This window comes from Salmo trutta, chromosome 14 (assembly GCF_901001165.1).
Source record: "Salmo trutta chromosome 14, fSalTru1.1, whole genome shotgun sequence".
Lineage (NCBI taxonomy): Eukaryota > Metazoa > Chordata > Actinopteri > Salmoniformes > Salmonidae > Salmo > Salmo trutta.
The window spans coordinates 8,107,691-8,122,856 of NC_042970.1; the positions used below are offsets into that span (position 1 = coordinate 8,107,691).

Consider the following 15,166-nt stretch of genomic DNA (forward strand, 5'->3'; position numbering starts at 1 on the left):
AAGAACAGATCACACATCTTGTATTCATAATTTTTAATCCAGCTGTTGGCATTTGTAGTAATAACATTCAAAAATAACAAAACCAACTCCCTTTTTTTTTATATGAAATAAAAACATGTTAAGGGCACTTGTCTGAAAACCAAATTGCGAGGAAGGATAGGAGTACAAATCAAATACTGAAAATACATTTCCCACAACTTGTAGTTGATCAAGCTACCAATAGGGAGTTAAGTAACACCCTTCAAAGGTGTATCCAAAATGGCACCCTGTTCCCTTTAGTGCACTACTATTAACCAGGGCCCATAGTACTACATAGGGAATAGGGTGCCATTTGAGACGCACTTTTAGAATCCCAGCTAGTCAGTCTTCTGCAATACAACATCTGACTGACCACACTACCGAAACTGACTGGATTAAATAGTGACGAGGTCAATCTTAACGTTTGATCAAGTTTGTTAGACCCTGGCTTTGTTTGAGACCTATGACGCTGTTCTTTTATGAAATAAATCATACATCTTTCTTCCAAAACATGCAGGCCAGTGCTGTTACAGAAGTAGGGTTGTAAAATGCCAGTAAAATGTGGTTTTCCCAGAAAAGTTAAATTCCTGGAAAAGGGAAAAGCATAAGCAGGAAATCCAGGAATCCCAACCAAGATTTCTTTAAAACCTGGGAATGTTACTGTTATTTTGCAACCCTAATACAGAAACCCAAGCTGTAATACAACCAAGACCAGAGTCAGGTTATATTGACAGACTGTCTGGAACTGAGGATGAAAGGTTCCATTCCAGTTCTCTTAAACAGAATATGGATTTTTGGTTTTAGCTGAAATTAATTTTTTGCATTATTTGGAAATAAGACGAAAAAAAAAAATGGTTAAAGTAGTCAAGGAAGAATTTGATATCCAAATGCATCAGAGAAAGTACTCGAGTATGAAGCAAATTGACAAATATACCAAAGTAAATAATATGTACTGGGACTGGACTGTATTGAATACATACATAGTTCATTCTATAGACAGAACACTTTTGAAATAGTTTAAACAAAATCTACATTTATATAAAAGTTTATAATAATAGAAGTTTAAGATTGATTGTGTATGAGAGACTCACAACAGAAAGGCAATCTCTTGCAACCATATAAAGTTCAGTTGATCCTTCCTATGCTAAGAATTTCCGTAGCTTTACACAAGAAAAAAAAAAAGAGAAAAAAAACATATGTACATACAAAAAAAGTTATCCCAAATTTTCTTTTTTGCTATGATAAATGTATCAAAGCATGATGGCTTGAATGTGTACCTATATAATAATCATATAAAAAGGCAAAAAACAAGGACATATTTCATGACGATTTTAGATTTGTGTCCAAAAATGGCACCCTATTCCCTATTTAGTGCACTACTTTTGACCAGGACCCTATGTAGGTGATAGGGTGCCAGAGTGTGTCCTCCATCCCCTGCTGATTAATGCTCCTGGGTCTGGGCTGTATTCAGGGACATGAAACGTGCCAAACGCTACAGATACAAATATAGAAAGAACAGAGCAGATTCCCTATTCTATCCCACAATCACTTCTGTTCTACACCATATCTGAACGTTGTGTAACGTTACATCCTCCTGAACAGGCCCCAGACGTCACTAGTGACCAAATAATGATAAGCCCCTCCCCCATCCACACTGGCCTCCAATGAGAAAGAACCAACAGTGATACTGGGCTAGACGAGAGAAGGTGTGAGAGACCAGGCGAGGCCCAACACACTCAACCAGCTAGTACAGTGGAGTACTGAAGTTATCCCTGGTGTATACTGTACTATACACAGAGGGGGGTTGGACAAGAAGAGACCTGAGAGGGGGGGTGGCTCCTAGCCATGGGGAGGGAGTAGGGAGGTGAGCAGAGCACTGGACTGAGTAGCAGTAGTGTGTATCTGCATTCTGTACAAATAGAGATTGGAAGTGATGGATTTTGTATTGTGTTCCAGAGAAGGTGCCTTTGTGAATGTGTTAAAGTTCGGACAACCTATGATAACCACTGTAGTAGTACCATTCATTCCCTTCCATTATCGATCACGTCTAGGTAGGTAACATCTAGACTCCTCTCCACCCGACTCACAGCCAATGAAATGGTAAGGTCGTGGAAATGCACCATAGCAGTGTATCTAAAGGGACAGGGACTCCCTGGATCCTGTCTCAGCTCTCAAAAATATCTAAACAGAGCTCTCCCCTCCCTTCCTATTATTAGCCCTTAGTTTTACTGGAAATAATCTAGACACATATAGCCCTTATAGATCAATGTCCGCTGCTCCACTACTGTCCTGACCACCACATCCAATCAACCAATCAGTAATCAATATCCATTACTGTTGATGGAGTGCAGGTCAGCCACCTGCATCACGTTGATGCCGCTGCTGGCCAATCGGGCGATGCCCTCGGGCGACAGTGTCTCCATGGCGATGAGGGCGTGCTGGTCATTGACCACACCCCCGGCTCTGCCATCTGCGGCTCCGCCTCCACCCGACTGAGGGGCGGAGTTATCGGAGGTCACAGCGCCACCGGTTGTTCCTTTCTTGTTGAGGTGGGTCTTGAGGTGTTTGGAGAGGTGGTCGCTGCGCATGAAGCGCTTTGGACACTCCGTACACGTGAACTTCTTCTCACCTAGACGGCATGAAGAGGTTACAGGTTAGTAGTGATTATCTTGTAACCTGGAGAGTGTCTCCTTCAAAACAGAACAAATGTCTCCTTATTTGTCTTCTCTTTTTTTCACTTTATATTCTCTCTCTCTGGCATCAGTGGTTTCTTTCATCATGATTATTCAGAAATGAAAATAAAAAACATACCTAATCTGCACAGAGGTCATTGTAACATTGGGACCAATAGGAGAAAGACAGAAGTATCTGTAAATGACTGAAAATGTAGATCGTTACGCAATAGGGTCAAAGGTTATTCCCGAGACCTGGTTATCACCATATAATAACCTAGTCAGAGGCTGTAACTAGGGCCCAGAGTTGTTCCTCGTCCAGTGATCTCAAGGTCAGGGAAAACTCATTGTCCTAGTCAGCAGTGACAGTGAACAAACCATAGAGATGCACTATGCAGAAATCGCTCCATTATTTCCTGGTTGCTAAGATTCTAATAGTTTGCCTGATTTCAGTTTGTGTGACAAAACAAGAAAGTCTAGTGTAGAGAATCATTCTATCATCATGAAATATATTTTCCATAACCAAAAATATATTTTTCAGCTGTTTGAAGCTGGTGTACAAAACTGAAAGTAAAAAGATACAGGAAGCATAGAAAAAGCGCAGATCTATAACTGACAATTCTATGTGAAATTGTTCAGGTCGCACAAAAGTGACATTTTGCAGCTTTAAAATTACTAGAGGGGCTGTGTCAAACTCAAAAGTCTCAGAATGGGGTGAAAATGGAAGCCATATTGGTCAGGGATATATCCAAACCAGTCTTGTGTGGTGAGGCTGGGTACGGTGAGCACTAAATTGACAACTTCCATAGACGGGTTAGCTGACAATGTCACGAAAATGATGCGGGCTCTTCAATGGGGCAGAAGGCCTTGTGTTGTGATTCTGGATGGTCAGATAGCGAGCAACAATGACAAGAAACTGCCATGTGGGGAATCCTAAGTGACTGGTTTCAGCTAGTTTGACCTTGTTCTTGATACCATGTCTTGTTTTGAGGTGTTCTGATGGATGTCACAGCTAATATAGATCAAATTAGCTAGCTAGCCAACAATTGTAACGACGTATTAGAGAGAAAAGTGCTCATTGTGCAACTTCATTTTGTTTTCAATAAACATTGGAGATGAAATATATAGTTGACATGTTGTCAACAATCGAAGCCAACCCCGTCTGTTTTGCTCCATAGTTGCGCATGTCGGTTTTGTTGCTAAACAACCAACCCATCTATCGTCTCTGTATAACGGATCAATAAAGATGTATTTTAAAATCGGCTTGGCCGGCTCACCTGTGTGTGTCCTCTTGTGACGTTGCAGTTCGTCTGAGCGAGTGAATTTCTTCCCACAGAAGGACCAGCTGCAGACGAAGGGTCGTTCTCCAGTGTGCCAGCGAAGGTGAGCTCTCAGGTGAGATGTCTTACCGTACACCTTTCCACAACCTGGCATGTGACAGATATGCTGCTTCTTCTTATTGGGATCTCTGAACAGGAAAAAGGGGGAACTGATAGTCATTTTGCTGTTAGGCTATTTGATGTGGTTGCATTGTTATTATTTTCTATATTTTTCCCCCCTCTCTGGCATCAGCATTTTTTATTCATCAGGATTATTCCTAAATTAAAATCTAATCTGCACAGTGGTCATTGTTACGTTGGGACCAATAGGAGAAAGACAGAAGTATCTGCAAATGAGTCATAAGCAATAGGGCCAGTGGTTCTTCCTGAAACCTGGTTATAACCATATAACCTGGTTCCTGGCTACATCATCATAAAATCAACAGAAAGGCTTCTGGGTAATAAAACCAACATTTGACCCAGCTCTTCACGTTTCCCGATAATGTAGTAGTGTTGACAGACTCAGATGTTACCTCCGTGTCTCTCCGTCCTTACAGAAGGAACCCAGCTTAGACTCAGATGTTACATACCGTGCCTCTCCGTCCTTACAGAAGGGACAGGTGCAAGCTTCCCTGCGTGTCCGGCGGTTCTGAGGCTGAGGGGATGTGTCTCCCTCCTCCATCACTGTGCCGTCATCCAGACTGTCCCCCGCTGTCTGCAAACCCTGGTCTCCTGTAGAGGAATAAACAGGAACTTCAGCCTTTACAATAGACATACAGTATATTCAGTGTTTACAAACATCATTGGCCTTCCCGTTCATGAAAGCTTACTGTGACAAATCAATTGGTTTAGGTGTGTATCTAGAACCATTGGGCATTACAGATACAAAATCACCAAGTAAAATCAAATTTCATTGGTCACGTACACAGTTTAGCAGATGTTCTATCCGGTGCAGAGAACTGCTTAGCACAAAGAGAACCGCTTAGCACAAAGAGAACCGCTTAGCACAAAGAGAACCGCTCAGCACAAAGAGAACCGCTCAGCACAAAGAGAACCGCTCAGCACAAAGAGAACCGCTCAGCACAAAGAGAACCGCTCAGCACAAAGAGAACGCGCTCAGCACAAAGAGAACGCGCTCAGCACAAAGAGAACCCGCTTAGCATAAAGAGAACCCGCTCAGCATAAAGAGAACCCGCTCAGCATAAAGAGAACCCGCTCAGCATAAAGAGAACCCGCTCAGCATAAAGAGAACCCGCTTAGCATAAAGAGAACCCGCTTAGCATAAAGAGAACCCGCTTAGCATAAAGAGAACCCGCTTAGCATAAAGAGAACCGCTTGACAGTCAACAGACCAAATACAATAGCAGCTGATTATTATTCTGTCATTGTACTGTGGAGACTAAACCAGTTTAAACATATTATTATCCTACCCAAATTAAACTACAAGTCCAACCAGTATAGTCAGGTTTAGACATTGGGAAATCCATGTTGAATTTCAAGTCTAATTTCAGGACAGAGAAAAACTAGAGCCAAGCCATAAAATGTAAATGCTGGTAGGAACAGGGCAAAGTTGGACACACCCACCTAATGTGTGTGTGTGTGTGTGTGTGGGGGCTTTGATAAGACACCGACAGGGTGGGTGGGGTGGTCACACCCCTCCCCTACTCCAGCTGACTGCCGGACCAGACAAACCTCTTACCAGATGATTGTCACTGACCCACAGAGGAGTAAAGGAAATGCTTAGTCAATGCACACCAATGGTCTGTTACTCTGAACACACACCATGCAGATACTGGCACCATGTAGCGTGAACAAGGCAAACCAGTTGGCTTACTTAGCACTACTTTGCATTCCAGGCATCAAGCTACATTTGTTTGTTGACATCAAATAATTCAAAACCAACCAACTGTAATGAAAACCTTTCTGGTGACAACAATTAAAGTGCAGATATGGGTAAGTCTACAACCGTGACCACCCGTGTGTCAAGCTAAGTAACATTAAAACAAATAAACTGACCGATTTTTGCTGGAGTTTAAGATATGGGCTGCGTCTCAATCCACCGTATCCGTCTAGGTCGGCCTTTCGCGTCTGAACGGTTTGGCATCAAACTATTATGACCAATCAATGGAAAGAGACTCTGGCGAACACGATGGTGGTCTCCATCTTGCTCTACGACCTACACAAGTGTCACGAGACTCGTCTGAAGGACCCATACAAACACAAGTATGGAGGTAATTTTGGGTCCCCCCCAAAAAATTATCTCCTAGACATAGTACAGACACTTCAAAACCTTTATTAATACCTGTCCTTTTTTCCCCATTTATGAACGCGTTACTCAATGCGTTTCTATGAGCTGTTGTAAAAGACAAATTCAATAGGATAAGTGTGAATTCGGTCCTCAGCAGAACACGTACCAGCTGTGTTAGAGATGGTGATGGGGACTCCTTGTAGCTGGTGCATCTGTAAACCTGAGTTCTGCAGTGTGTTGAGGTTGATGGTGTGCAGGCCAGGGAGTTGCATGGTACCTCCCTGGGCTTGGCCCAGCTGAGAGAGACCCTGCATGGGGGCCAGGGTGATCTGGGTCCCCGCTGGGCTCTGCAGCTGGAGGGTCTGCCAGCTCACCTGGAGGGATGAGGTAGAGGAATTGATTAGCAGATCGAGGAAGTCCCTATTGATCGATTAGGAACGGGCACATTTACCGTAATTTCCGGACTATAAGCCCCTACTTTTTTATATTATATTCAGGTGCGCTCAATAGTCCGGAAATTACGGTAAGTAATATTTTCCATTTTGTTGGACTGAGATGAGTTTACATTTCTTCATGTTTTCCCCCTTTTTGTTTTCTCTCTGGCATCAGTGGTTTCCTTCATCACAATTATTCAGAAATTAAAACATCATACATCATCTGCACAGAGATCATTGGTACATTGGATCATAGGAGAAAGACAGAGGTGTCTGTAAGTCAGTGGTTCCCAACCAGGGTTACCACGTACCTGGACTATCCACATGGGGTACTATGACCCCTCTGGGGGTACCTGGACTATCCACATGGGGTACTATGACCCCCCCAGGGGTACCTGGCCTATCCACATGGGGTACTATGACCCCCCCGGGGGTACCTGGCCTATCCACATGGGGTACTATGACCCCCCCCCCCCCCCGGGGGTACCTGGTCTATCCACATAGACTACTCTGTGGGGTACTATGATAAGACTCATGAGACCATAGGCCTACTGGTAAACTGCAGGAGGGGGTACTTCAGGGGTACTCCAGACAGAGCAATATTCAGTTGGTGGTACAGTAAAGGAAAAAGGTTGAGAACCAATGTGCTAAATGTAAAATGTAAGCTATAGGGCCAAGGGTTATACCTGAGAACTGATTATCATCTTATAATAACGTAGTCAGAGCCTGTAACTAGGGCGCTAGCACCAATCAACAAATACATTCCGAAAAGCTTGAGTAGAACTCATTCTAGCTCACCTGTCCGTTGAGCCCGACGGTCCTCAGCAGGATAGGAGAGGTGTTGGGGATGGTCTGAATTTGCAGGTTCTGCAGGGCATCCTGGGTAAGCGTTGGGGTCGCGAACACCTGTCCCCCGGCTGAGATTGTCTGCAGGGAGGTCCCTCCTTGGATGAGCTGCTGGGGTTGAATGAGGATCTGCTGCAGCTGATCTCTGTTATCTGGCTGAATGGGGATCCCGCCACCAGAGTTCTGGAAGCCGTTGGTGCTCTGAGTCTGCTGTGTCATGCCTCCATACGAGGTGCCTGTCTGAGTGGTGGTGGTAGTTGAGTTGGTGTAGTACGTGCCAGAGGTTGACACTACCTGCTGCATCAGCTGCTGGTTAGAGCCTCCGTCTCCTTCAGAGCCACTAGCTGCACTGACCGGAAGGAGGGTGATATTGCCATTTAGGAGCCCAGGCATATTAGCCAACTGGAACTGTCCCTGGTTGTTCTGCAGGACGCTGTTACCCAGACCTAGGTTCTGTAGTGGGATGGCTTGCTGTAGGAGCCCGGCGGGCATGGTTAGGATATTTCCTCCACTCCCTGCTCTAACCAGCTGCTGACCCCCGTTAGGCGAGGAGACTAGCTGGAACTGTCCGGCCCCAGCTGCATTAGGGTCCTGCTGCACCCCTGCCTGGGCAAACTGTAGATGCTGGCCATCCACCGTCTGGAACTGAGGGATCACCTGGTAATGGATGTTTGGCATGGACACAACCTGGCCCCCAGACATGGTGAGGACCTGCTGGCCCTGTAGAGAAGGAGCTGAGGACAGCACATACTGCTGCTGTCCCTGGTGCCCACTAGAGACCGATGTCAACACCTGCTGCCCCCTGTTCTTCCCTGAGTCGCCCGCGGTCATGACCATGCCAGTGGTGTCAGTAGTGATGGTGTTGGAACCACTGGAGCTACCGAGACTGACCGGGATGATCTGCCAGCTCCCATTGGCTGTCTGGGTCAGCTGGGCTTGGCTTAGGTCTAACTGTTGTTCGGAGCCAGAGTCACTCTCGCCCGGGGTGTCGATTCTACTACAGGTCGCTGCCAACAGAGCTAAAGGAGAGGGCTGCTGGGAGTCCTGCAATAAAAATACGTTGGATTTTTGTTGTGAAGCTACTAGTACAGTATACAAACTCAACAAATTGTTCACAGGAAGAGTAGCTCCTACATATGCAACATCTAAATGGGGATCTAATCAATAAATAAGATACAGCATCACAATAGCTCACAAAACTTTACCAATGGGGTTCTGTTTGATGTGACCCTGTGATCTGCTTTTCAAAGTGTTCATAAGAGAAACCAAATCTAGTCTGAAAGGGTTAAATTAAAACAAATTAAACCACAGTGAAAGAAAAAAAACAATAATTAACATAATAATGTCAAATTCTTGTCACAATTGCCTTGGTTTTAACATCACACCTACAGTGAAATGTGACAGTACACACAGCATTCCAGCGTATGTGCTGCAGCAGGCATGAGTGAGAGGGCGAACCAAGGGAGAGGAAATGGCCTATCGCCAGTGGCAAATGGGTGGGATCACATTTTTCTTCAAGAGCAGCGGCGGGCTAAACTTCCCCTCCCCCAACCCACCCACACCTTTATCTTGCCCTATAAACTAGCTCACTCAGCCGAAGCCACCCCCCTCCGACGCCAGCCAAAATGGGCTGTGCGAGTTGGCTGTACGGGGCTGGCAGGAACTCCCCGTGTGGGATCTTCCACCTCTACGACTGCCTATATCCCCACCCCAAGTGACATGTGCTTGTGAGAAAAATCAACAACACTGATCAAAAACCAATTCCCACCACTGACCACAGTTAAGCTACGCATTTATCCATAGCTAGCTAGCTAACAATGTCTCAATGCTTGCTACTTTTCTAGCTAGTTAACGTTAGATGTCATGGAGGAGGGGGGGTAAAGGGGTGACGTCTCTAGCAAACATCAGAGGAATACATTGAATGCACGTTATCTGGGAATGTGTAATGTTATTTGACTGGCAATCATACTTGTCCGGTATTTGTGTTTCGCTTTTGAAGGAAGCCTCCACCGCTTTCCACCATCGCGGCCATTTCATCCTGTTGGTCTGTAAATGTAACGTTGCAAATGGATTAGCTGCTAACAGTAGCTAGCTTTCCTGATATTAGTTGGCAGTTAAACAAGCAAGCTAGATAGTACAGCTGACACGACTTTGATACTTTAATTAGATAAAAACACTGCTAATACCACGAACTAGCAAACTAGTTATGTACGTTTTTCAAAACATCCGTAAAACAGCTGCTAACTTGGCTAAAGAAAGTAGCTAAAATAGCTAGCTCATAGCATGGGAACGATTAGTGGGTCTTAATTACACAACCACAAGAGCTAACTAACGTTAGCTGACTGACTAGCTAATGACATGATATTCGAGGAGTTGTAAATTAGGCTAACAAATGCATGTTTTCCAACCTTATCTAGTTGTTAGCTAATTTAGCCAGCTAGCTAGCTACCTCATTCGACTTTTCATCCTAAGTGACTGGCTAACCATTAGCTCGTTAACGTTAGCTAAGATTCAATAAATGGTTATCAAATGTAGGACTAAATAGCTGAAGAGTTTTGAGACCTTTGTAATTTCAGATTTGCCTAGTTTTATCTGCTCCATTAACAATCACCTACTATTAGTTAGCTTCATAGACTTTTAGAAACTACTGTAGCTACTTCTGAAATGGGGGAAGAAGGAAAAAAAGTTCACCTACCACTCATAATTTCGAGACGGGAGGAGTTTCTCGGGCTTCTTTCAGGTTGACATCAACTTTTTTTTTGCTCATCAACCAAACATGATGGTTTTGCCTACGAAGGAGAAAAAGAAGGGAAAAAATATTATCCAATCAGATGTCGAATTGTGTTGTTGTGGGCCAATGAAAATGCTGTTTTCTTTCATAACTACGACTCCCTCGCGGGGGTTTTTCTACGTTGAGCAGTGTGAGCTTGATTTAGTAACTGAGCTACATCGGCTTGTACATTTGTGCGCTAAGAAAAACCTGTGGAACGACTGTAATTTTGCTCCCGGAGTGCTTGCATGCCACACCGTGCAACTTGAATCAAGTGCACCCCATGTATGAGTGACACCAACCGCTACCCAATGAGAATTGTAGTTATTCTAAAATGGGAAGAGCTGACCAATGGGGATGTGGCTATGGGCGGGTATTTGGGTGGGGTCAACAAATGGTAGGTTGTACCTTTTAGCGGTTACGTTGACTAGAGTGTTTTTGGCGGAAAAGGCGCCATTGACAAACATGACCTAAATAAATTGTTGTTGACGAGCCCAACAGTAACAAAAATAGGCCACATTCACAACGAAAGATATCATACAATGTTTCATACATCCTTTACAACATAATGCAAATACAGGAGGGAGGTTTAGAAATCACTCAGCAACAGATGGGGCTAAACTTTTTCCGCTGGCCACTCCCTGCCTGGATAACAGTGTGGGCTTGGGAACGTGCAAGGGGAGGGCTGGGACCAGGGTGGGTGGAGAGACCCTTCAATGTACAGGGACTCGTTTTGATAGCGCTGGGAGGAGATTTTGTCGTGGGTGGGAGGGTTTTTATGTGTGAGGGGGTGTCCGTGGAACACATGTGGCCGGGGTAAACATTTCAGTCCCCTTAGGATGGAAGTGTGGAGTTGCCAATGCAGGACAGCCACACACCCTCCGCCCTCTCATCGAAGTGGACTACCCCCTCCAGTCCACACTCCACCCCCAATCCATCGCTCAGTGGTACTACATCCCCAACTGTTCTCCTCCAAGCCCATCTTGTAGATATCCAGAAGCACATAGATGTTGTTTTTAGTAGCCATTTTTTGATATCCTCACAGTGGATATTGACAATAATATTTAGGTTATAAATAGGTTTTAATAAAGGCCATATGTTTTCTTTGTGGAACCAACCTCCCAAGTATAACAGAACACCTGTCATCACATCACAGCCCATCTGCATCTATGCCTAACCCTACTGTAGGGAATTGATTTTAATATGAAACAATAAATAAATAAATACAAATATGACTACGGTTTGAAAGATCATGGTCCCAGGTAGCCTATATTTCAATCTTGTTTGAAAATCTTTAAAATAGTGTTGCTATTATACAGGTAACTGCCAAAATAAAGAAAACACCAACACCAATCAGAACAGCTTCAATGCACCTTGGCATAGATTCTCCAGTTGTCTGGAACTCTATTGGAGGGATGCGACACCATTCTTCCGTGAGAAATTCCATCTATTGGAGTTTTGTTGATGTTGGTGGAAAACGTTGTTTTCAATTGGGTTGAGATCTGGTGACTTGAGATACCTTGGCATATGGTTTACATTGTTGTCATGCTCATCAAACCATTCCGTGACCACTCGTGCCATGTGGATGGGAGGCATCGTCATCCTATGGAGGCATAGCCATGGTAACCAAAATAATGGCCTGCACATTTTTATACATGACCCTAAGCATGATGGATGTTAATTGCATCATGAACTCAGGAGGTACACTTGTGTGGAAGCACCTGCTTTCAATATACTTTTTATCCATCATTTACTCAAGTGTTTCAATTATTTTGGCAGTTACCTGTAGATTCCCTATAATAAAAAATATTTTTTACCAAGTTGTTAGTAATTTCAAGGAATAGAACTTGAAGGGATACAGTACATACTAGATAACCTGTGCACGTCACAATCACTAGCCTCGTTTACACCTTGTGTTAACACGTACGTTTCGTAATCTGATCTCAATATGATCCAATCACTATCTAATCAAGTACAATCAGAATGTGGAAATGATCAGGACAAAGGGCGCGAGTTAGCACCAGTTATAAACGGGGCTATACTGTGAGCTCTTCTTTATTAGCCTACAGTGTTTTTTTGGCGTCTGATACGCAGGGAGGATGTGTGTCACAAGTGTTTCACACGCTCTTTTTTCTTCTTCATTTGAAGCCGCACGAACTTCCTTTTCTACCTTCCTTGTATTGTATTTGCGCGTATAGAGACAGTCAGAGGAGTTGACAGAAATGATGTATATATTATACACATTGGTTGAGAAAGAGAGGCGCGAACATGTAGCCTAGACTTTGTGTTGATAAAGGTTGAAACATTTATCCAGGATGAACCGTTTCAGCAAATTGTCATCTGAAAAACAGAAGAAAACCTGGATGAAATATGCAGTGCTATTCTGACAACAAGATGCAACTCGAGACCGGTGAGCGCAGTGTGACAAACCAGAATTGAAACCTGCGGTGTTTCAGTGAAGGTAGGCTTGGAATGGAAGATTTGCTTCTTTTTTTAAAACTTTTTTTTTTGTCCTTGAAATACTGTAGTTTGGTGTCAGCATCTGCATGCGGTTTGTTTTTCGACCATGTTTTCTAAATATGTCCTTGTTTTTGCTTGAGCAAATAGCCAGTGCAAGAAAGTTTTATAACGTTTTACGTTAGACTGACGATGTGCACTGAAAGATTTCTACCAATATTGGCAGTTGTTAGGCTATAGAATATAATAACTCACTTTTTTCTCAAGAGGGAACTTCTGTGATTGTCATGTGGCCTATGATTTTTCAGCTCTGGTCAACATTAACATCATTGCAAACATTTTGTGAGTTTGTGACTATTATGATGATTATCAATGTTTTGTTCTGTTTTTCCTTGTATTATGCATATCGTTCATCTCTCTCTCTTCAACAATGCATCTTTCCTAAGGGCATGAAACAAGATAAAGTTCAACCCGCACCTCTCTGATTCAGAGGTTTTGGGTTAAATGCGGAAGACACATTTAATTTGAATGTATTCAGTTGTACAACTGACTAGGTATCCCCCTTTTCCTCTGTATAAAAAAGGGATACAATCTGACCCTGGGAATTACAGGCCTGTATCTATACTCAGTATAACATCAAAGATCCTGGAGAGAGTTTTACATGAGCAAATGTATGAATATGTCAACAAACAGGGTCTAATGTCTGATTATCAGTCGGGTTTTAGAAAAACATACTCCTCTGATTCATGTCTACTTTACTTGACTGACTTCATCAGGAAAGAGATCGATGAGGGAAATCTGTGTGGAATGGTACTGCTTGACCTACAGAAGGCCTTTTGATACAGTTAACCACTGTCTCCTAATCTCCAAACTGGAGGCACTGGGGTTAAGCAGTATCCCTCGAGGCTGGGTAAAGTCCTACTTGTCAGGTAGGGAGCAAGTGGTAGAGGTTAGTGGTAAAGTGGTGGCGTTCTGCAGGGGAGTGTGTCTGGGCCTCTACGGTTTTTACTGTATATAAACAATAGGAAAGAGGCTTGTTGTTGCTCTCCTTTATTGCGGATGACTCTACACTTCTGGTGTCTCATAAAAATAAAACTATATTGGAGAGTAAGCACAGAGCTTACTAACGTTAGCAAATGGCTTGGATATAATGATCTTGGATATAATAAACTATCTCTGCACTTACTGTAGGGAAAACTGAGGCAGTTATTTTTGGGTCCAGACCTAAATTGTGTAGGTCCTCTGAAATCGGAGTATGGTCCCGTGTGGCTCAGTTGGTAGAGCATGGTGTTTGCAATGCCAGGGTTGTGGGTTTGATTCCCACGGGGGACCAATACGGAGAGAGAAAAAATGTATGAAATGTATGCATTCACTACTGTAAGTTGCTCTGGGTAAGAGTGTCTGCTAAATGACTAAAATGTAAAAATGTAGTTAGGAGGTGAGGTGCTGACTACTAAAACCTCTGTTAGCTACCTAGGAAGCATCCATGATGGAAGCTTGGGGGTGTGAGCATGGCCACTGAAGTGCTAGGGAAGGTTAATGCCAGCACCAAGTTTTGGCTAAAAAGTCCAAGCTGCTTGATAAGGACTCCATGAGAGTGCTAGCCACTACCCTCATTCAATGCCATTTTGACTACTCTAGTACTTCCTGGTTTGGGGTCTTATCTAATTTTCTGAAGGCGACGCTCCAGATAGCCCAGAATAAGCTGATCAGGGTAGTATTGAAGGTGAGTCCACGTACTCACATAGGCAGGAGCTGCTTTCAGGAACTCAACTGGCTGCCTGTTGAGGCTAGGGTGTCCCAGATTAGACATGGTCTGGATTAATGAGGGTGTCCCAGATTTAACCAATCTAATCTGGGACACCCTAATTAATCCAAACCAGTCTAATCTGGGACACCCTAATTAACCAAACCCAGTCTAATCTGGGACACCCTAATTAAACCAAACCCAGTCTAATCTGGGACACCCTAATTAATCCAGACCATGTCTAATCTGGGACACCCTAATTAATCCAGACCATGTCTAATCTGGGACACCCTAATTAACCAAACCCAGTCTTATCTGGGACACCCTAATTAACCAAACCCAGTCTAATCTGGGACACCCTAATCAAACCAAACCCAGTTTTATCTGGGACACCCTAATTAAACCAAACCCAGTCTAATTAGGGTGTCCCAGATTAGACTGGGTTTGGTTTAATTAGGGTGTCCCAGATTAGACTGGGTTTGGTTAATTAGGGTGTCCCAGATTAGACATGGTCTGGATTAATTAGGGTGTCAAAGATTAGACTGGGTCTGGATTAATTAGGGTGTCCCAGATTAGACTGGGTTTGGTTAATTAGGTGTCCCAGATTAGACTGGGTTTGGTTAATTAGGGTGTCCCAGATTAGACTGGGTTTGGTT

General features: G+C 43.7%; 1 protein-coding gene across 2 annotated transcripts; it reads right to left on the reverse strand.

The window, feature by feature from the left end:
* Nucleotides 1-16: 16 nt before the first annotated feature.
* Nucleotides 17-10,425, reverse strand: sp1 (sp1 transcription factor). 2 transcript variants are annotated; one of them, XM_029774330.1, is made up of 7 exons: nucleotides 10,232-10,425; nucleotides 9,506-9,582; nucleotides 7,489-8,580; nucleotides 6,423-6,630; nucleotides 4,600-4,741; nucleotides 3,968-4,158; nucleotides 17-2,647 (listed from the first exon to the last, which is right to left on the reverse strand). In XM_029774330.1, exons 1-7 carry the CDS (start codon nucleotides 10,236-10,238, stop codon nucleotides 2,340-2,342), a joined length of 2,025 nt encoding a protein of 674 aa, XP_029630190.1. In that variant the 5' UTR covers nucleotides 10,239-10,425; the 3' UTR covers nucleotides 17-2,339. The 2 variants fall into 2 exon arrangements, with proteins under 2 accessions (XP_029630190.1, XP_029630189.1); XM_029774329.1 differs by lacking the exon at nucleotides 10,232-10,425 and adding an exon at nucleotides 10,100-10,209 and having other exon boundaries at nucleotides 9,506-9,584.
* Nucleotides 10,426-15,166: the final 4,741 nt, after the last annotated feature.

Bases quoted from the DNA above. Each gene is read 5' to 3' on its own strand.
- sp1 (XM_029774329.1), bottom strand. From the start codon at position 10,137: ATGGAGCAGATAAAACTAGGCAAATCTGAAATTACAAA. The intron at 6,631-7,488 runs GTGAGCTAGAAT...TCATCCCTCCAG, and splicing joins CCGTCGGGCTCAACGGACAG to GTGAGCTGGCAGACCCTCCA. The intron at 2,648-3,967 runs GTGAGCCGGCCA...CATGCCGTCTAG, and splicing joins TCACAAGAGGACACACACAG to GTGAGAAGAAGTTCACGTGT.